The 22,894-nt window shown below is 33.7% G+C and overlaps 1 protein-coding gene across 1 annotated transcript in view; it reads right to left on the reverse strand.

The window, feature by feature from the left end:
- The window catches only part of LOC145279895 (hepatocyte nuclear factor 4-gamma-like), a 216,485-nt gene extending 194,240 nt beyond the window's left edge, over positions 1-22,245 (reverse strand). The window contains exons 1-2 of the mRNA XM_080131447.1: positions 21,991-22,245; positions 16,896-16,996 (exon numbers count right to left, since the gene is read on the reverse strand). Of these exons, the coding sequence (XP_079987573.1) occupies positions 16,896-16,996; positions 21,991-22,016 (127 nt within the window). The 5' untranslated portion in view covers positions 22,017-22,245. The remainder of the gene's footprint in view (positions 1-16,895; positions 16,997-21,990) is intronic.
- Positions 22,246-22,894: the final 649 nt, after the last annotated feature.

Raw genomic sequence — 22,894 nt, forward strand, 5'->3', positions numbered from 1 at the left:
CTGCATGTTTTTCGAGCTGAATAAACATGTTACATTGAATAAAAACACAAAAAATATATCCAGTTAGGTAGAAGAGTAACTTATCTTGCCTTGGTAACATTTATTTGTTATATATTTGTTTTTTTTTGACAACTTTTTCGAATCTATGTGTACAGTAATACAAACCCGCAATCTATTATAAAAACAAAAAGTTCCAATTCTACCATTTTTCGTATTTGGAATTTTTACAAATCGACATGACATGTCGATATGTAAGTGTTTTTTACTCAACATTTTTTTTATATCTAATTATAATGCACAAATACTTATTAAGGTACTTAAAACCAACTAATTGTGCACTTCTGCAGTATTCGGGCGGCCGCCATTGTAAAGGGGCGATAACTAATGTCTTGGTCAAATAACACGGCAAATAAGAATTTTTCCGAACAGAAAAATATTTGAAAACCAAAATATTTATTGTATAAAAATAGACACCGCCAAAAATAGCCGAAAAATCAACTTGTTTTTTAAAACGAAATTACATTTATTAAGATACATTATTTCTGAGTAAGTTTTTTTCCAGCAAGATACAACCCTGAATTTTATATAGAAAACAGAATAATGTAAAAACTTATGTTAAATTTTTAATTTTTCCCAAAAATTAACAATTGGCGGTTTTTGTTTTGCACAGAAAACGTATATAAATAGTTAAAAAAAAAAAAAAAAAAAAAAGTTTTTTTTAAAGAATTAATTTGTTTATTTCTTGTCTAATATCTAGGGTGATTTTCTATGAGAATATGCAAAAATATTATAATATAAGTACCTAGATTTCAAATAATTCCATTTATTCATGTAGGCAACCAGTTATTTCGCGTCGATTTGATTACAATGTTTACATTTGTACTTGATAAAACAAACTACGGAAGACCAAACAAGCCAAAAAAAAACAAACTTATTTTTCAGTGACGAAAATTTCAATGTATTATTAACGCTGAGGCTGGCCAGTACCAGATGGGTGACCATTTGTATGAGTTTGGGTTTAATGTATATGTGTGTGGGGGCCAGGCTCCCCAAAATGGGGGGGGGAATTTAAAGCAGAATAAAAAAAAAATTTCAGCGCGTTTGGTCCACCGTAGTCGAAAGGCGGCAAACGTTTTCAAACAGGATCGAAAAAAAAAAAAAAAAAAAAAATGATATTTTTAACACAAAGGGCACAATATTTATCGATTTTTTTTGTATCGATTCTTCAAAGCATGCCCTGTTTAATAATGGTCATGCGTTATTCGGCTCGCTAAAAAAAATTGTTAATTTATTTGTCAAAGATTTTAAAATGGGTTTTTTCGTATAAATATTAAAAAAAAAAATTTTCACCGTTTTGCTTAACTTAAATTTTACACTTCAAAACTCAAAAGCGGAATAATTAAACACAATCGAAGTTCTGATATTCAGACGTCAAAATAAGGTATGCGAACAATTTTTTTAATCTATAATCCTGTCCCTTACAACAACACAATGTTTTGTTCAGTTTCAGATGATTATTTTAAGCATATTTGGAACCCCCTCAAAGGGGTAAGTAAAATATATATAAATATCGTTTATGAAAAATAAGTACACTGTTATAAAGTTCATTCTTCTCTTAATAATCGCTGAAAATTTTGTATTGATTGGATAATTACCTGATTTTTGGTAGATTTTTAAAAAGACGGTCCGTCAAAAAGTACTTACCTGCCCCCTCTCCCCAGTTTTGGCGGTGCCTATATAAAAATGTATCAATATACAATTGTAAAAACATTTAAAAGTATGCGTAAGAACATATAATTTTAATAACAAAACTTTGGAATGAAAGTAACATTAGATTTTTCAAAAAGGTTTTTTTTTTCGAACCAATAGAAAAAAAATTTCTGAATTAAAACAATATTGGATTTTTTTTTTTTGTTTTTTTTTCAAAACATTTTTTTTTTAATTAAAGTATAATTGTAGCACCTGTTGATGTGCCAACGAAAAGTCCGCGTAAGAAAATATAATTTTAATAAAACTATTTTGCAATGAAAGCAACATTGGAATTTTATAAAGAAAAGTTTTAACAAATAGTTTAAATGAAACAATTTTTGTATTGAATCAACATGGAAGGGTCAACAACAAATTATAATTTAAACGAAATTCTCAAAAAGTACAAGATATCGTCCTCTGTTCTTTGACCGAAAAGCGCTACTTGGTGATTGTTTAGCGAAATGCACCCAAAATATGGCGGCCACCCGCATAATGCAGAAGTGCCAATTATTTTATTATTTGAACTATGCGAATTACTGTTCTTAATGTTTCAGCTGATGCAACTTCCAACCTGCTTCAAATGCGTCTTTTCAGTTTTGTACGGAATTTCAAAAGAAACCTCTTTAATCAATAGGTAGCTTATTCTCATTCTATCAGTCGTGACCGGTTAGAGGTCTTAGGTACGGGCAATAATGGCGAAAAAAGATAAGGTATAATTTTTTTGTAGGTTTTCGACTACTTTTGGATTGTATTTGAAAGATTAAAACCTAAAGTTAATTCCAAAAATGAAAAAAAAAAAAAAAAAAAAATAGTTCTCAAAAAACGTCTTCACGGTGACATTTGGAAGCTGACAAATTCAGCTAAATAAATTCTTCGTAAAAATCCTTTGAATAATATGAGTATTTCAAAGATAATTAGTAGTTAAGTGCAAAGATATTGAATTAAATAGAATAAAAAAAAAAAAAATTAAAACCTATTTGCAAAGAGAGGAAACGGAAAAGAAATAGGAAACGGGAATAAATAGGAAACGGAAAAGAAATAGGAAACGGGAATAAATAGGAAACGGAAAAGAAATAGGAAACGGGAATAAATAGGAAACGGGAATAAATAGGAAACGGGAATAAATAGGAAACGGGAATAAATAGGAAACGGGAATAAATAGGAAACGGGAATAAATAGGAAACGGGAATAAATAGGAAACGGGAATAAATAGGAAACGGGAATAAATAGGAAACGGGAATAAATAGGAAACGGGAATAAATAGGAAACGGGAATAAATAGGAAACGGGAATAAATAGGAAACGGGAATAAATAGGAAACGGGAATAAATAGGAAACGGGAATAAATAGGAAACGGGAATAAATAGGAAACGGGAATAAATAGGAAACGGGAATAAATAGGAAACGGGAATAAATAGGAAACGGGAATAAATAGGAAACGGGAATAAATAGGAAACGGGAATAAATAGGAAACGGGAATAAATAGGAAAAGGGAATAAAAAGGAAAAGGGAATAAAAAGGAAAAGGGAAGAAAGAAAAAAAAAAACGAAGTCGTCTAAGCGTGGATTCTTACGGAAGAAAGTGAAAAAGTTGGAACTAACGTCAGGTAGTTAGAGGGAAGTAGAGTGCTCCCCCCGCCACCGCTGCCGTGCATCTGTACATTCCTAGAGTGAATGTTTGTATAATTTTTTAAATTTAATTTTTCGGTGTTTCTGCTTTTAAATTAATCTTTTATTTTTCAAGATTATATAAAAAATGTTACGCCGAAAATTACATGTTTATTTAGACAAGGAAAATATTAGAATCTTACATAACAATTACGCGAAACATGTAATCTAACGATGCTTAATTCAATGATGATATCGGCAATTCAAGAAATTAATTTTTTTCGAGTTACATGGAATTCATGAATACGGACTCTTTTTTCGTAATGTTCATGAAAAAATTCATTTTTGTGGTAAATGTTACCTTAAACTTGCCAGTGTTCTGCTGTAGTGTATTTTGGTTTATTAGAGGTATTCGAGGTCGCTGACAACGAATCTGAGAACCCCTCGCAAATTTGCATGGTATGAACCCCTGGACTCTGGGATTATTTTGCGCCATTTCAACACCTTCAGTAGTGCTTTCTTATAGTGAAGTGACTTATCACATTGCGGAAGAATCTTTAGGAGACATTTGAAATAATTTTTTAAAAATGTGGTTCATTCTGTGTGTGTGTGTGTGTGTGTGTGTGAGACACGTAGTTTTAATGGTTTTTAATTGAACTAAAAAATTAAGTTTTTACGGTAGGTTTACAAATAACATTGTTTTTCGTTCTTATTTTTAGGGGGTGTTCAATTATAGAACTTGTGTAGTTTAACAGATGCTTTTTCCGTAAATAACGCGCCGACATTTGCCGAGTAGAATACCGCCACAACACCACCTCTCCACCGCCCCCTTCCTAATATAAACAGAATTTTTGTGAAATGTTAAACGGTATTTTACTCGTTAGATGTCGGCGCGTTATTTACGGAAAAAAGATTAATTAAACTGCCGAAGCACCTGTTAAACTACACAAGTTCTATAACAGAATACCACCTCCTCAAAAGAGAACGAAAAATAAAGATGTCTTCGTAAATTGGTGGACACTTTAAATCAATTACAAAGCATTAAAAACTACACAACACACAAAAAAATTAACCACTTTTCTAAAACTTTTATTTCAAATGTCCGCTAAAGATTCCTTCGCAATATCATAAGTCACTTCACTACGCGCGTGTGCACGCATCATGTAAGAAAACACTACTGAAGGCGGTGAAATAGCGCAAAATGGTCCAAAGGTTCATACCACGCAAATGGTAAATTTGCGACGGGTTTGATTACCAGATTCATTGTTAGCGACCCCCCCCCCAGAAAGATAAATAAAAATAGGAAATAAATAAAATTAGAGTGGTCGGTGTTCTATTGTAACGTAAGGTATCATTCACTTTTTATTGTTACAATTTACAATGCTTATTTTTATGAAAAGCAAAAAAATTTTTTTTTTTTACTGAGAAGCGATTTCTTTTCAAAGAAAAATTTTTTCACAACTAAACATGAATAATCGACTTTAATTTCGAACCAAGATTAATATACATGCAGTCAAGCAACACCAAAAGTAAAGGTGTTTCATATTTCGTGATAATTATTTGATAAATACTGAAAATTTCATTAAAACTGGACAATTTCCTGATTTTTGTGAATTTTTAAGTAAAGAGAAGGGTCAGAATGTTTATACATTTCGAACGTACCTAAGTCTTGTAATTCGTAATTTTATTACTAGTATCGTTCGCATTGGGGATTGAATTTTTACAATCCAGAATATTGTCACTTAGAATTGATTATTACTTTTACATTTTTATACGTTCTACCATAAGTTTATGCACCGGAGATTTTTCCTAGTGTCATGTTTAAATCCGAATCTCGAATTTTCACTTGTAATGAAAATTTTATTTAATATTTAGCAAACAATTTCAATGCCTATATATAATTGTTTTTCGCGTTCTTCGCTGGCCGCGACTTTTAAACTAGTCCAACATTAGAAATTATTTTTTTTTAATTAAACATTGAATAATATTTACAGATGTAGTTAAATACTATGAAATGTGACACCTTAAGTAACTCACCGAGCTCCGGTTTGATTGAATCAGAAAAAAATTACTTTGCAAAAAACTAATATCAATATATATTACAGACAAAAGTAGTCTTTCTGCAATATCTCCCTCTTGTTCATAAGAGGGACATATATAGGAGCTCGTCTTATCAGTGGGTGTTAAAGTTAGCTCATATACTGTTAATAGGTAACGAAAACTGTCGCACGAAAGGAAAAACAATTTTCTTTAACAACAAAGGGGTTTATTTTGTGGGGATTAATGAGAGTTGACTGCGAACCGGACTGAAAAAAAAGTTGTACGCAACAGCTCGACGTAAGGCTTCCGATTGAAAAAAAAAAAAATAATGATTGCAATGATTTTGGCGCCTTTTAAAAAAATGAGTTCCATCACCGCTGAGAGCCCCCGGAAAAATATAAAAGCCAGGGAGAGGATTCGAGAAGAGAATTCGTCTCGCTACATCAGTGAACGCACGGACGGATTCTGTCACCAAACCTTAAAGAGATGTGCAGAAGAAAAGATACCGAAGTGGACTGAAGCCAACTCTGGTCCCGCGTTACGGGCCGAGCACCTTCATTTACTAACCGTTGCCTGATTCACACCTAAACCGATAAGTACAAACCAAATGAACATTTTTTTTGTTGACTTCTCTTCACGCTGACCTTTCCCTCACATTTTTTCACAAATATTCTCCTCCACCACTAAAACGAACACTTTCCACTTACAGTTCATCAATAAATAAAGCTGCTTTGTTCACTTTTAAAAGTTAATGTCTGTCTTTTTTATGGAGTCAGATAATTACCTGTTAAAATACAAACCTGATAAACCATAGGTAATAATTTAATTACCTACACAGTAAATGTGGACCTTACCACTGGATTTCTTAAAGCCATACCTAAGACCATTATAAAATTCAGGATCTTTGCATATTATATTAAATTAGCGGAGGTACCCGGCGTTGGCTGTGTGTTTGGAGGTGTAAAAGAAGCGTTTTGAACCCGAAGGCAGAAAAGTGAAAGAAAACGTGAGATCTTACCATGATGCTACGAGGCCATAGGAAGTGAAAAGCGTTGAAATTTAGCGATGTCAACCAAAAAGTTGATTTGCAGAAACGAACGTTGAACATTCGTTTCTTCTGGTGATCTGGCAAAGGGAGTCTCAGACAGCAGGCAGTAGCATTAAGGTAGTGCGTTGAAAGTTAACTCTGAAAAGGGCTGTTTGAACTACTGCTGAGTCACGTCAGCTGCTGGGCTTGAAGGACTTGACCGAGCGTGTCGAAGGAAATTAGGGAGTTTCCTTGTTCCCTATTGCTGGTTTGCTGAGAATTCGCTTGTTCCATGAAAAGCTGTTTATGTTACAGGCGACGGTGTTGCTAAACAAATTACTATCAATTTTTGACCGGATTTTTTACAGGCAAAAATGTCTGGCGTTTATTGCCTGTATATATTTTATTCTCCATCCAAAATATAAAGTAGGTTAATTTGTTTCGCTACAAAAAAAAAAAAAAAAATGTTTTTTCCTTTATTGTTTAAGAAAAGTTGCTATTTTTAGCACACATGCTCGTGGTGTATTTTCAGGAGTGTCAGGTTTCTGCCAATAGCGTATTTCTGTTGACAAAATGGGAGTGGTGATCTGTACGCCATAACAACGCCTTTTCAAAGAAAAAAAATATTTATCGCAACTAAACATGAACAACCAATTTTAATTTCGAACCAAGATTATTATATGCAGTCAGGGAATACCAAAAACATTTTTACACTAAGAAATTCGGTATTAAATTAATTATAGTCATTTGTTTGTCTATCAAGCCAATTTCTGTAACTTTTCCATGAAGCTATTGACTTTCTCAGCAAATCTTCTGTAAGGCTTGTGAGCAAGGAGACTTATTTCCGACTTTGGCACGCTTTTTGTCAAGCTTCGAGCCCAGCAGCCGAAGGAGTTAGCAGCAGTATTTCAAACAGTCCATTTCAAGGCTAACTCCCAAACTAATGATTCCAATCGTCCTTTTAAAGACGACTCGCAAACTACCTAAATGCGATACACACTTCATTTTCTGCTTGCCTGCCCTCTAGGGCTCACCTTTACAGCCAGCGACTCTGGCTGTCTAGCGGTTCCAGCCACCGGCTCCAGCGCTACCAGTTTCAGTGCCCATTAACGTCCAACAAGCAATTCAAGGCCAGTCGATGTCTGGCTACAAGTTTCTAACTTCAGATCGTCTACACGACCCTACCCAACCAGAAGCACATCATTCTACCTCAGCAACACACAAATTTCAACCCTGCGAGACGTCTGTTCTCACTCTGAACGAATTCGGTTCACGATTTCCATCACCATACGCTTTACCATTTTTCTAGTAAAAATGGAGCACGATATCTATCGCATCTAACCAATCATCTGAGTCACCTCTTTGCCTGTGTCTAATCAATTTCACCTTTCGACCATTTGCAACAAACTTTCCTAATGTAAAAATTCACCAGAAAACTACGAATTTTTATGAAACTTTCTGTATCTATTAATGATCACAATATAAATAATCAAATAGTTTCCGAAATAAATTGTAAGTTTACTTGAATTTCGCATGGTAGCAAGAAAGGTAACTGCGGTCTGTCTTATTCTAATTCTTAAAAACTCATGAGCCAATTTCATGTTTACTGGGACAGTTTTCTATATTATTTCAAAAAAAAAAAAATATCACAATATGTATATACGTCATGTTCATTTTGTCATTACATTTTTATTTTAATAAATTCTGCATTATAACAAGATTTACTTTCCTAGTGTTTAAATTACATGTTGAAAACATGGCCGATCGTTGTATCGTGAAATCAGTGAAATTCGAGTTTTATGTAATAATGCAGTAGTGTTTAGTTGAGGCATGAAAACTAAGAACATTAGTTTGTTTTGTTTTTTTTTTAATGAATATTCATTTTTCGATTTTCGTTCTATTAGCAAAGAAATACCAACATTTTGATCGTGAAAAAATAAGGTTGAGACGAACAGTTTCGTAACAAAATAAAAAAATTTTTTTAAATCTAACAAAAGTAAAATTTCTGACTAAATTTTACAAACGTTATACTTCAAATTCTACGGAAGGACATTGTATAAATAGATAGGAATTGTACTCGACACCATAATTTTCAGAGATCCAACAAACACGTCTGGTCACTTTCAAGAATGAAATCTTGTTGCGGAGATGCTATTAGAACGAATGCTAAAGGGCAACTGGCTTGAATACCAATCTTTCTTTTTATTCCGATATTATACGCTCTCTCTCTTTACTTGCAGAAGCAAGTTTTCACAGAAACGTGTCAATATTTTTTAACCAATAAAAATCGTTTCAAACCCAAAATCTAACAAGCCTATGCCAAATTAACCAACTTTATAAAACAGTGACTCATGGTTAATAAAAGAAGAGTTCTCCGGATATTAAACCCGATGAATTTAGGACACAAAGTATACCCCGCTCATTTTGGCCGGGGAAGACGAGAAAGAACCCCTTTAAAACTCGCGTACAAGCTCCATCACCTCACTAACATCTGCACACGTACTAGCCAGAACAAGGTAAACCAACACATGCAGTGTCACATTGTCTATTACTTAAATGCATATTCACACTAAAATATATAATACACAACCCAGTCCTTGTATATGTTCGTTCACAGAACTTGTTCCTACTAAAAACTATATAGAAATACTTTATTTAAAAAAAAATAGTTTTAACACTCGTGTTATGAACACAAAAAACAAAAAAAACTTAGATTTCGTAATTCAATTGAAGGCTTTATGATACATTGACAAAATTATGTGATAAAATTTGTGGAAGATATTCGAATTAAAATATATTAAAAGAAAGCTTTATAGAAATTTAAAAAACAAAAAATAATTATTTCCATATGACTATTTTAATATTTGAAAAATTTATAGAAATGTACTCAGTGAAAATTTAAAATCACTTTAAATAAAATATTTCCATATGAATGTATTTTAAATATAAAAAATATAGAAATGTAAAAAATAAGTTTATCTTTGTTTCATTTCGTTTCATGCTTAGTGACTTCCGTTCCATATTTAGCTAAACCGAGTCCACTCCCGGGGTCTTAACTTTAGATATTGAATTTAACCTAAAACACTTTCTTCACATTAAATTAGCACTTGCTAATTGGTAACTATTCTACTCCCAGTACGTATTTAATTCACTTCCATTTCAGTATGCATGTACGTCCGTTTAATGTTTTAACATCTTCGTTCGCTATAACAATTTATATAAACCATGTATATTAATTGTCAGCTCGAGTCTCAGCAATCTCTAAAGACAGCTCTACCAAGGCCAGATGTCCTGTCGTCAGCTCTACATTGGTGGCGACTTTCGCTATTGAACATGAATTTACAATCTTTTGCTCTTGTTCAGAATTCTTCCGAAAAATAATAAAATGTAGAAATCTGTATGATGGCACGCGCCCATGACGTGAAGAAAATATTTCAAAATTATGTTGAAAATTCTAAGAAAAAATAGCACGATCCGTATTCTGCAGACGTAAGATACATTTTGGCAACCTTCACATAAAAGATCAAAGTGTAGTATCTGTTCTTCAGATGCTGCACTTCAATTTGTTCTATCAGCGGAGGAGAAATCCTTCACGACTGAGACAATTTTTATTTTTGTTCCTTTTCTCCACATTAAAAAACGACCCTGGTGTCTAACTGTCCTGTGGGGAGGCATTGTAAATAGGAACCTTCACATAAGCTCTCTTTTGAGCACCCGATTCTAGAAAGAATCGAGAAAGCCAATATCAGCAGCAGAAAAAAAAAGCACATGTTGACTCATACGAAAAGGTTATTTCAATTTGTATTTAATCTTTATTACAAAAGACTTCAATAATATATAAGTGAGAAGTGTGTGAGGACTATTCTCAACCTATATATTCAAATTTTTTATCTACAGACTTGAAATTTGATATAGAGTATTCAGGCATGATGAAAAAAATTTTTAATCTGTTTTCATCCGGAAAAAGGGCTGCTAAGATGGTTATCGGATTTTTATGTCAACTGTTTCATGATTGCGCATGCGTGAATGGTTCACATAACATTCCTTATCTTAAGTAGGTTTGAAAATACTTTAAAAAATAGTGTCAAGCTAGCCTGATGATCATCGTACTTGACTCACTGACTTTAGGTTTTGGTTTCGATCTCAGCTCGAGTAATATATATATATATATATATATATATATGTATATATATACACACACAATTTCTTTTTACATAAGCAGTAATATATTGCGACAGTCATGAGCAGGTTTCGCTCAGCTAGTTACCAGTAATTACAGACCTCTTCAGACGATAAAGCCGATATGGAAGCAAAGTTTTCAAAGTTTGCTTTCGTATAAGCTGTATAGCCTGAAGAGGTATCTTGGTCATATTACTGCTTATGTGAAAACAAACTTAGGTATTAGGCACTCTTGTATTAATCTCGTTAAACTTCATTGGTTACTTAACCTCTGGAAAACGTGTATTTATGCGGGCGGCTTGCTAGTGAGGGAACAAGATTTTCAAAGATGCAATCGTCAATAAGATCGGACGTTCATATACACTTCCGTAAATTTAACATCACAATCAAAATGAAAAATAAAAAAAAAATTAAAAAATAAAAATAAAAGCCTTACAAAGTCATCTAATGATTAGGGTGGATTCCACCAAAAGTCTTAAGAAAAAAAATTGTCATTAAAAATAAATACGCTATTATTACAGTTTTCAAAAGTTTTCACTTTACGAAAATGCTTTCAAAAGATGTAACTCCTATTCCTTAATACTTTTTTAAACTTCAAATACACCCCAAACAAGACTATACGCAAGGGCCTCCTGTGAATTAGGTTACAGATTTATAAGGGCATTCTCAGTGGGGAGCTGTGCAGCGAGATGCTTGTCCAAAAATTTTCTTTCAGTACAAAAATAATTGATAACTGACCATTTTCCGGTAGAGGTGTCTCGGACAAACAAACCAAAGGAGACATTTGGCCTTCGGGTCAAGATCAAAGTTTAGTATCTGTTCTTCAGATGCTACATTTCAATTTCTTGTTCTGTCAGTGGAGGAGAAATCCTTCACGACTCAGACAATTTTTATTTTTGTTCCTTTTCTCCACATTAAAAAAGGACCCTGGTGTCTAACTGTCCCGTGGAGAGGCATTGTAAATAGGAACAATAAACCAAAGGAGAAGGTAATGTCTGAGCAGGTGCACCTAGTAACGAACCGGACCATACCTCATTTCAACAAAGGGACTGACGGCAGATCCTATGTGTCAAAACAAAGATCCTTTTCCTGAACGACAAGTTTGAAAAATGCTAATAGCATCCTTCCCGAAATTACAGCGTTCAAATATCTCAGACTAACATGTAAAAGTAATTTGAATTGGAATACATAGACATTGTCAAGTCTGCTGCAATGAAGGTGGGTTCTCTCTACCGGGCTAGAAAATTTCTCATACTTGCCAGTATTTTCTATCTCTATAAAATTATTCACCCATTCATGGAATATCGTTGCCAGATCTAAAGCACGACCAATCACTATAGTGCAAAATGTAAATTAAAACTTGCACTGTCTACCAATATCTTAGCTGCTGTCCTATCACCATAATGTTCCATCACTGTAATTGTTGCACTATGACGAACTTACTCTACTTGTATTCTCTCCTCGATGGAAACCCCTACAATCAACTAGACAGCAAAATCTCATCCCTTCACTGTGGAGGCTGCCAGATGCTGCAAAGCTTTTTACTTGGATAGCTTATTTCCTCAAACTGATTGCCTTTGAAATTTTTTCCTTGCTCAATTTCTCCGACTGTACCAACATGCAGAAATTAAAATGTAATGTGAACAAACACCTTACTGGACAAATCCTCACTTAAAATGCTCTCTAAGCTTGAGCTATGATCACAGTAGCTGTTTATGTCTCAGTAGCAATATGCCATGTCTGGAGTGAAAGTTTTTTTTTGGGGGGGGGGTCATGCTAAAGCAATTCTCGGCTGGTATGAACCCAAAGGCCTAGAAGTTATTTAGTTTTAATGACAGCTATTATTGGATACACCACTTGTTCAGTGAGTTTGACCCGAAAGCCAGATTTTGGGCCATTATTGAAATGGCAGTGCAATTCTAAGCAGTCCAACCTCCCAAGCTTTACCTTCTTTTTAAAGGGTTAGTTTATTGCTAATTGCCCGAGATGTTCCTGCTGACGGAGCTGCCCAGGCATTTTTTGCAAGCTAGAGTACTCTTTCTCTAAGACGATATATCTTTAATCCCACTTTCTAACCCTTGTCCCATCTTCCCGCTCGGGGAGTTAGATAAATATTGCTCATGAAATTCAGATTAAAACACGGCCGATAGCCATTAGTCGCATGCTCTCGTGAATGAATGCGTGAATGTTGGATTGACATTAAATTCTTAAAGATAAACTAAAATGACCGAAAAATGGGCTGAAATGACTTAAATAAAGAAAAAGTAAATGACTTAGAATGACTTTAATGAACTTAAGGATGAATTGAATGACTTTAAGAATGACTTGAATGCTTAAAAAATAACTGGAATCCTTCAAAAACAACTTTGATGATCTGGAGAATGACTTGAATGGCTTTGAGACTGACTGGTTGTAAAGTGGGTGATCATTTTACATTAAAAAAATACAGAAAAGTGATTCCCTACTTTATATCACAAAGTTACATAAGTACAGCATCTAGTAATAGATACTACACTTTGAGATATTAAATTTTTTATTCACAGGAAAAAAAAATACAGTTGGGAAAATGAACAAAAATCTTAGGCAGAAGGCCAACACAAAAAGAAGGGGGATGGTGAGGTTGGTTGATCCATCTCGTCTCTGTTGTAAATTTTAAATGATTTTTCTCTCGGCCAGCATCTTTATCATGATTACCCCTTTAAGTTACTTTGATCTTGGCCAAAAGGCCAAAGAAAAACTTTAAAAGCTAAGAACAGCATCTATTAACAACAGACCTTTGATCTTAACCAAAAAGGCCAAGCACAAAAGTGTTACGGACAGACCGACAGATGGAGTGACTTATAGAGTCGCTTGCACGCGACTAAAAATTATCGTTACAGGAAGTGGAGATGCGAAAAGTAAGAGTTAAGACGAGTCAAATTAAAAGGGTCTTTGGAATTTATAGTTTGATTTCTACGTGCTTGTCCAGGATCCCCATATTATTAAAGCGAAAAATCAAGAAAAATCTGTGTGATGTACATAACCCGTTATAAAAAGAAAATAATACACACACAAAAAAAAAAATAAATAAATAAAAATAAAATTGTATGGTTAAACTGCAAGAGCTTCATCCATCCATAGCCTTGAGCCCCTGGAAGGGCATAGGCCATCTACAACTTTGTAGATGCTTTTGTAGAGAGGAGTTCTTTTTTTCGGGGTGATGTGCTGGCCTCACACTCAACCCTCCCAGAAGGTACATACAGCACCTAGCCTTCCCAAATGGTCACCCATCTGGTACTAGCTATGCTTACCATTGCTTAACTTTGGTGATCTGGCAGGAACTGATGTGTCAACGTGATTGTGCCATAGTTAACAGTTAACGGCAAGAGACCATCCCGCAATTTCATCTTGAAAAATCTCCAAATAGTTGAAACTTACAAGATTTTAGAAAGCCATTCTTACCATAGGGAAAGGAGAAGCATATTTTCTTTATAAAAATGAAACTACCGGATCAATTCATTTTTTGGTGTACGATATTTTTTTTCTGTCACGAGTATGTACATCAATAAATATGAGGGGACTGTAGGCAAGGACTGATTTCTAATGTATTTGCAAAAAAGATTTTTGCAAAACTTTGCTAGTTTCTCATTTTGGATTTTTTTATAGAAAAGTCCCGCAAATAAAAATACCTTAGATATCTAAAAATACACGTAGTTAAAACATATTTGTTACTGTAACTAACAGAAAATACTGTTACCAAAGGCAAGATAAATTAATATCACCTGGATAAGTTATTTGAACTTTAACTTATTTTAAAGCGTTTTTCTTTTTCAAAACAAACCTAGTGTCCATTTTTCATTTAGCATGAACAAAATGTCAACACAAGAACCCTTGATAATTGTTTAAAAATTAAAAATGCTCGTAAAAATAAATCCAGTCTAACGACAATCTAATATTCTACCAGTATTTTGTTAAATTTTTGATTTTTGAGCAATTATAAAGCATAGTCTTGCAGAGCTTATGAGCAGATTTGCTTTGAACAAAAAGCGCTTTAAAATAGATTAAAACAAAACTTGGTGCTAATGCAGAGAGTGATATGCGCTATTTTTTAAATCGTATTTCCACGTTTAATTAAAGTTTTTTTTTTATTATTCAATTGTAAAGTTAAAGTACAGAATAGGTACAAAACACCCTCCCCATGTTAAGAATGGTCTTTTAAATAACGTTATTATTTCAGCACGGATCACTCTCTGCATGAGTACCCAAAACTTATCCAAGTAGATATAAAAGTAACTTATCTTGCCTTTGGGAATATTTGTTACATATTTGATTTCTTCACATTTTATTTTGTTAGTTATGATAATAAATACCCAAAACAGTTTTACTGCTCACTCAACAATATGGAACCATTTCCGATTGAGTGTTTACATAAAATAGATCTTGGTACTTGTAATAAAAAGGTTACCCCCCCCCCTCATGTAAGCAGACATTAAATTAGCTTGCAATTGAGAAGCAGGTAGAATGTTGCTTGCGACGAATAAGTTTGTCATGGCCGCCAATTACCGCATTTTTGAATTTGCGGTTACCTATTTGATCTTTTCAAAATCAAATTATGAAATTGCATAATCATTGATTAAGTTTTTATTTTTCAATTATTTTTAAGCCTAAAATTGGCGATTATCTACAAATCAAATCGACCGCCATCTTTTATTTACTCGTAGTTGGCTAAGCGAAAGGAACAAAAATGTTTAATGAAAAAACAGTTTTAGAACTCAAAATATACAGATCGGTAGAAAATTAGATTGTGATGTGGATGATAAAACTTCTGTCATATTTTGTTTAGGTGATTATGCACACTTATGTTATACTATTTTAAGAATTCGTATTTTCTAGTTACATTCGAGTTTGTACAGTCACAGACTCGTGCGCAAATAACGAGCCATTATTCATTTCAATTTTTCCCGCGTATTTTGAGAAAAAAAAATCTCTCAGCAACGGCACAAATTCAAATACGCCTACACACTTTGCTCAAAATAACAGAAGTAGTAATAACATTTTTGGCGGACGTAGTTGGAAGCACCATCACGTGACACAACCAGCCATTGAGAAAATTAAAAAAATCTTTTTAACGAATTTCCAAACGCCAAAATATCAGCAGAAGCTAATGCTTTCTGGAGCCGGTCTAGATCTATAAAAAGAGCATTTTGCGCCCAAACGAGTCAGTCGACCTTTTGAGCATGGCGTAAACATCAATGTCGATCCGTCCACGTTGAACGTTAAACACGCGTACACCCAACAATTAATTCCTCCACGTGGAGATGAACTTGTTACCCTGATGGACTCTTTACCCGTGTATATCTTTCCGCTAAGTAAACGAGGAAAAGAACAGTTTTCTTCTTTACATAAAAAAAACAAAACATTTAATTACCTCAGTCACCGTTCAAAGAAAACCTTTTCTGTTCATTTGTTTACCTTTGTGTAATTACCTTTTTGTTTAAAAATAAATGCAGTTCATTTAAATCAGGAGTCGTCGTTCGTTTTATACTCATTCCTTTTTTAAATTATTTGTTTGGGGCGAGGAAATTTAATCTCACTTAAATTTCTGACCCCCACTACAAGTTTTACAATATTTTTATTAATTTGTTAGGAGAAAGTACAGAATAGTTACAAAACTTCCTTTCTCCACATTAAGAATGGCTGCCTAAAAAATATTTTAGCACGGTAACATAAGTATTGTTTATTTTATTTTACTGTTTATCAGCTGTCAATTATACATACTGTTAATTCAGAGAACTTTTATAAATATCTATTCGACAAACATTTTCATTTTTATCATGCGATTAAAAATTTTTCGTTAGGGATAGATGCGGACATGTTCGTAAGTAGTCAACTAAAAAACAAAATATCAAATTTACGTGCCAGTATACGGGATATGTCAATGTTTGTTAGAAAAAATATCTGTGCCTAGACCTAAACGTAGATTCCATGAACAAAGTTTCATTCTTAAAACTGCACATGTGAAATTTCCGTTTTACCTGCTTTTCAGGCGACTACAATACGGCCGTCTTCAAGTCCAACGTAAACAAATTCTTGATGAGCAATTCCCCTTAAGTAATCCAATTAACCAAATTTACACTTCTAATGATTACTATATTGTCCTCTTGACCACTATACACTTTTTAACCCGTATCCTCGAGTGGCCTCTGTGCCTTAATAAATGATGATTCCCTTGTAAAAAAAAAAAAAAAAAAAAAAAAAAAGGTAACAAAGCATTCAATTAAATTTCAATAAAGGTAAATTTTTCACAGAACCTACCGACAGCATAAAAATTCTCCGCCAACTGCATCTGAGTATGTTGCGGTGGTGCGGGTGCTGGTGCGGGTGCGGGTGCGGGTGCGCATAATAAGTCCAGACAACTAAAACAAAACGAAATTTATATTTTTAATAGATTATCTTGATTTTTATAAAACAAATTAAAAAGAAAAAGTGTTAAATATTTGTATTGTAAACATTTTAAATTAGTAAAGAGAAAACGGGAATTAGTTCCGTTAATTTCGTTAAACCCGTTTAACCATTTACAGAGACATTTAAAAACGCAGCGCCGCCAACTGGGCTTTTGATAACACCAGCGCATTGACGGTCTTCGTATTCGAAATGTTATTTTTACCTTTTCTTTCACGACAAAATTTGTAGACATGGTCATATTTGAAATTATTTTGAGGCTTGTCCAGAATTTCTTCCGCCATATGAAATCAAATACCTGCATAATGCTCGTACTCATGACGAAAAAAATCTTACACCAAGCACGTAAATGGATCAAGTCTAATTTTTAAATAAATAATTTTAAAAAATTATAGCTAAAACAACGAATGACGATCTAGCGAAACCATCTTTAAAACAGTCTGAAGGAACAAACCAGAACTCCAAATCTAGATTTTAGGAAGCCATTCTTTAAATGGGGAGGATGGGGCATAAAAAAATCGCTTAAAAATGATTTTCTTTATGAAACAAGCTAAGCATGCGGGGTACCCCTTCACGAGTGAAAAAATTACTTTCACCATAATCAATGTTTGTGCAAAATTTAAAAAAATATCCAAGATGTACTTATTGAGAAAAGTGCGAACAAACGAACAGGAGTGAACTAGGTCCAATCCAATCCCTCCTTTACCCGGGGGGGGGGGGCTAAAAAAAGCTAGATCAATTGAAATGATTTTTGGTATACGATATTTTTCCCCTCCCAGATCCATTTTTTTTTTTTTTTTGGTGGAATTCTGAACAAGCGCCATTATTTATTATTTGAAACCGAACAGCAACATATTTCGCCATGCGAATAGCGCTTGTATTTAATTAAGCTACTTTTCAGTTTTTGAAATTTGGGTCTTCCATTCAGGAAATTTTCAAAGTAAAAAGGTCATGCTTAAAATCCAATTTACATCTTTCAGAAAGTATACTGTTAAGCATCTTTTTTGACTTCTCCTGGACTGCCTATATATTGGTTATCTATTTTTATGGATGACCATATCCGAATACTAGGTTCCGTATTCAAAATGCGGAGCTGATAACTTTGCAAGCAGAGAAACCGCTTTGCTCATACTCGTCAGAAGGTTTCGGTACTGTTGCACTGTTTAATCGACACTCGGGAAAATCAGCACTATTACGTCATCAACGGCAAGTTTCAAACACTTCCGACACTAGCGAACGGTCCAAAGTTTTGCCGAACATCTTGAATAAACAGAGTTGGTACGTGTGCAATTTACAGACAGTGTTAAATAATTTTTAGAAAGCCATTCTTAACATGAGTTTTCAATTATCTGTTAAATGTATTTCATTTGGCTTCCTTCGTTCGTAATCTGAATTGCTTACATCCTGCAAAATCTTTGGGTATATTAAGCTACATCGCCTATTGATTTTCAACTACAAACATAAGACAGTCCTCGACTGACAATACATTGGCTGGCGATTAAAGTCCAGATTCAGAACTAATGCTACAATCTACAATCGTTCACCGAATCTGATGGAACGCAGTTTTGTTTTGTTAATTTCAACCTTGAACAAGGCATTCTGCCACAGAATCGTAAGAGGATACTGTGGTTAGGGGCATCCTAAGTAGGGAATTGTGTAACAAGACGTTTGTTCAATGTTCACATTACTTAATAGTTTACAGGATTTTAATTGTGTTAACAGTAAAGTTTTGCTGGTACTTCTTCATTTATCAACCTGTGATTTCCACGAAGTTACTCGGGTGTGCCCGGCAGATGACTGGAAGAACCGGAAACGGTCGACAAGTTTTTTTGATATTAAGACATTTTCCAATGTATTACTTCATGAATTTCGGTGGTCGTCGCCATTCTTACCATGGGGAGGGGGGTAACTATTTTTGTAATAAGGCTCGTTTCCTGTTATTCCCGTCATCTGCCGGGCACACTCGAATAACTTAGTGGAAATCACGGGTCGATAAATGCAGAAGCACAGTTTATTTTTATATAATTTTTATTTTTCAGTTCAACTTTTATACTAATAAGTCATCATTTATTAAGGCCAAAGGCCACTCGAGGATGAGAGTCAATGAGATGGTCAGTTGACTGATGAACAAAATTATGAGAGGATTGAAAACGATGGGTTGAATGAGCAGGATTTGATTACTTAAAAGGAAAGCTCAGCAACTTAATGTTAACACTGAACTTGAAAACGCCGATGTTGCAGGTAACTGGGAAGCAGCTCTGCAGTATTGTGTTCCATAGATGTGAAGTTCTTAGAAAGTTTGCTCATGAAAGCTCCGTTTAGTTTTAAATACACAGAAGAAACAAAAGTTCCGTGCAACTCCATAATTACCCCCCCTTAAGAAAAATAAAGAAAAATCTGTGTGATATATGTACCCGTGGCAAAAAATATTGTACACCAAAAACCACGTAAATTGATCAGGTACTCATGCAGAGAGTGATCCGTGCTGAAATAACGTTATTTAAAAAGCCATTCTTAACATGGGGAGGGGGAGGGCGTTTTGTACCTATTCTGTACTTTAACCTTACAATTGAATTAAAAAAAAAAAAAAAAAGGAAAAAACTTTAAACGTGGAAATACGATTTAAAAAAATAGCGCGGATCACTCCCTGTATTAGCACCATTGACCAAATAATTTTATTTTTATAACGAAAAATAAAATCGATTAACAGGAATTAGTAGACATTACGATGCTATTTGAAACTTTCTGAAGAGCTATTATAAGGGAGTATCCCAGTGATGAATTCGAGTTTCTTCAATGAGCCCTCTTGTTAAGAATAACGTTCCAAAATTTCGCAAAAATTTTAATCATTTGGAATCATCTTTGTTATTTGCAAAATGACGTCGAAAGATTGTCGATCAGCTATGAAATTAGTTTTTTTTTGTTTGTTTGTTTTTTTGTTTTGTTTTTTGCTTACAATAAAACTATCAATTTAAGTAATTTGTGTTCGGGGTTTTCTTTCCGTGACAAGTACGTACATCATACAGATATTTGTTTTTCCAATGCGAGGTGGGGGCCGCTCTGGAACACCATCTACGTAACTAGGTTTCTATTTCTTTTCTGGGGATGGCGAGGAGGTGGGCGCTGCTAAATTGGAATTGAACATATTCAAGAAATATTAGCAGGAAGTCGGAAGCAAGGTTGCTAACATAGGGTCATATTCTCAATCTGAAAACGGCCATAAATCAGAAACCTGCAAAAGTAAAAATAGCAAAAAGAATCAGGTTTTCTAAATATTTGGATACACAATTTATCGTCTGCAGGTTTCATCAAATTCTGGGTCAACGTGGTCTGGTGGTCCCACTGAAAACTTACCTGCAAAGAGTTGCTTTTTATGGGTATTACCTCCAACCTTCGCGTATTAAGAACGGCTTTTGCAATAAACACCCTTTGCAGACACGTCTTCAGTTGGACAGTCAGTCCACATTGATCAAATTCTGTAATTTGTGAGCGAAATTCGCGAATCTTAAATTCTAAAAGACTTTTCGCTCTAGCATTTTGAACAAAAACCAACAATACAAAAAAAAAAAAAGGATAAAATAAATGTTAAAGACAAAATAAGTTACTCTTCTACCTACCTGAAGGTTTTTTTTTTTTTTTTTAACTTATTTTAAAGACTTTTTACTTGAAAACACAAGTAGTGTCAAGTCTGTTGAGTTACAACAAAATAAAATGGCGGTTTCCTTGCAGTCATGTCGAACTTCGACAATCACTGGAAAATTAGACAAAATACTGGTAGAATATTATATTTTCGCACGACCGATGACATTGGATGCGTTTCTAGCAATATTTTGTTTAATTTTCGATTATAGTAAATACCAAGTTTCGACATGGTTCTAATTGAACCCAGTTTTTCGGTCTAACTCGGACTATATACTACTTTTGTTTTAAAAACAAAAACACTTTAAAATCAGTTAAAACGCAACTTAACCAGGTAGGTAGAATAGTAACTTATCTTGCCTTTGGTAATATTTGTTACATACATTTTTTTTACCCCAGTTTTGTTTTGTTGGCTATTGCTAATATTTCCACCGCCCTTTTCTTATAAAACTTAAGGACAACGGAAAGGAAACTTCGCAAATGTTACTAATAGCAACATAAATTATTTCAAATTAAACATTTATTTTGTTTTAGCTATTCACAACCTACACGAGTTTAAAAAAAAAAAAAAAAAAGTTAGAAAGATTTTACTGATCGTAAATACCGGTTGCTATAAGACACCGGAAGAACCCACGCTTAATTTAATGGCCTGAATTGAAGTTTAAAACGAATCTCTTTCTCCCTTCCGGTCTAATTACATATCTTAGAAGAAAGCAAATTCCATTCATAGCTGATCGACAATCTTTCGACGTCATTTTGCAAATAAAGGTGATTCCAAATGATTAAAATTTTTGCGAAATTTTAGAACGTCATTCTTAACAAGAGGGCTCATTGAAGAAACTCGAATTCATCACTGGGATACTCCCTTATAATAGCTCTTCAGAAAGTTTCAAATAGCATCGTAATGTCTACTAATTCCTGTTAATCGATTTTATTTTTCGTTATAAAAATAAAATTATTTGGTCAATGGTGCTAATACAGGGAGTGATCCGCGCTATTTTTTTAAATCGTATTTCCACGTTTAAAGTTTTTCTTTCTTTTTTTTTTTTTAATTCAATAACTAAGCTGGTGACAATTTAAAAACTATTTAATGTCAATAACTAAGCTGGTGACGATCATTATTTTAATTGCAACCAATATTTAAGATAAGTAAAATGTTGCTGTTGAATAGAAAACATTTTAAAACACAGATCGGTCACAAATGAGTAGGTTAATCAAAATATTTGTTTTCAATTAATTTCCCTAATTTTAATCTCTTTAAAATAGTTGGTGTCGTTAATAGTAACATTTACCAAAAACTTGAACTTACTCAGCTTCTGGAGGTTCCTGCATCATTTGAACGCGGGGAACAAAATAAATAAAAATAATGATAATAAATAACAGCGATGAATTGTAATCAACAATTAAAAACGATAAAATATTTTTGGCGGCAAAATTAACTCTAAATATTAAACATTTTTTTCCTCGCCAAAATAGACGCTGAAATAATTAACTAAAAAAGGGAGAGGCAAATATTCATGTGGAGAGGTGGATGACGACTAACGGCTAATTAAAAAGGATATGTTATCCATGTTATCCAATCAGAATAAATCTTGTTTTTCTTTTCTTTTTTTTCTTTTTTTTTTTTTTTTTTTTTTTTTTAAATAATTTGTGGCGTATAAAAATAAAGGGGAGGTAATTGAACTTATTTATTTGTATACTAGTTAAACAAAAAACGTACTGGGACGGGTTCATAATATGCTTTCACCCCTCCGTCATAGATTTCTTTTTTTTTCCTTTTTTTTTTTTTTATACATCTTTCATTTTAGAAAAAGAAAACCACCAGAACCCGAATGACCATCTATATCCCAAAAGCTGCACATCAAAGCTTCTTCTGTGGTGATTGCATTTTGAAGTGGTTCCCATGGACACTAAAATGCAAATGACCATTGCTTACTTTTTCCTTCTCCACTTTGTTGGAATTTGCTTTCTTCCCCATTTCTCAAAGATAACAACTTTTAGCATGAAAGTGTTAAATCAATATTTCCAAACTTCAAAATAGTAACACGTACATGTCAAAGTAATAAGTCAGTGTGAAGTTGCGAACTCCTATAAAGCTAGGAGACAGGCAGTCGAAACTATTCAGAAAGGAACTAAACATTTAGGGTGTACAGGTTGCAGACTAAACGCTACTGTAGAAGGATTTGTGAAATGGTGGGTAACTATTAGTGTTA

This window comes from Euprymna scolopes, chromosome 1 (assembly GCF_053919585.1).
Source record: "Euprymna scolopes isolate OS-2025 chromosome 1, ASM5391958v1, whole genome shotgun sequence".
In the NCBI taxonomy this organism is placed as follows: Eukaryota; Metazoa; Mollusca; class Cephalopoda; order Sepiida; family Sepiolidae; genus Euprymna; species Euprymna scolopes.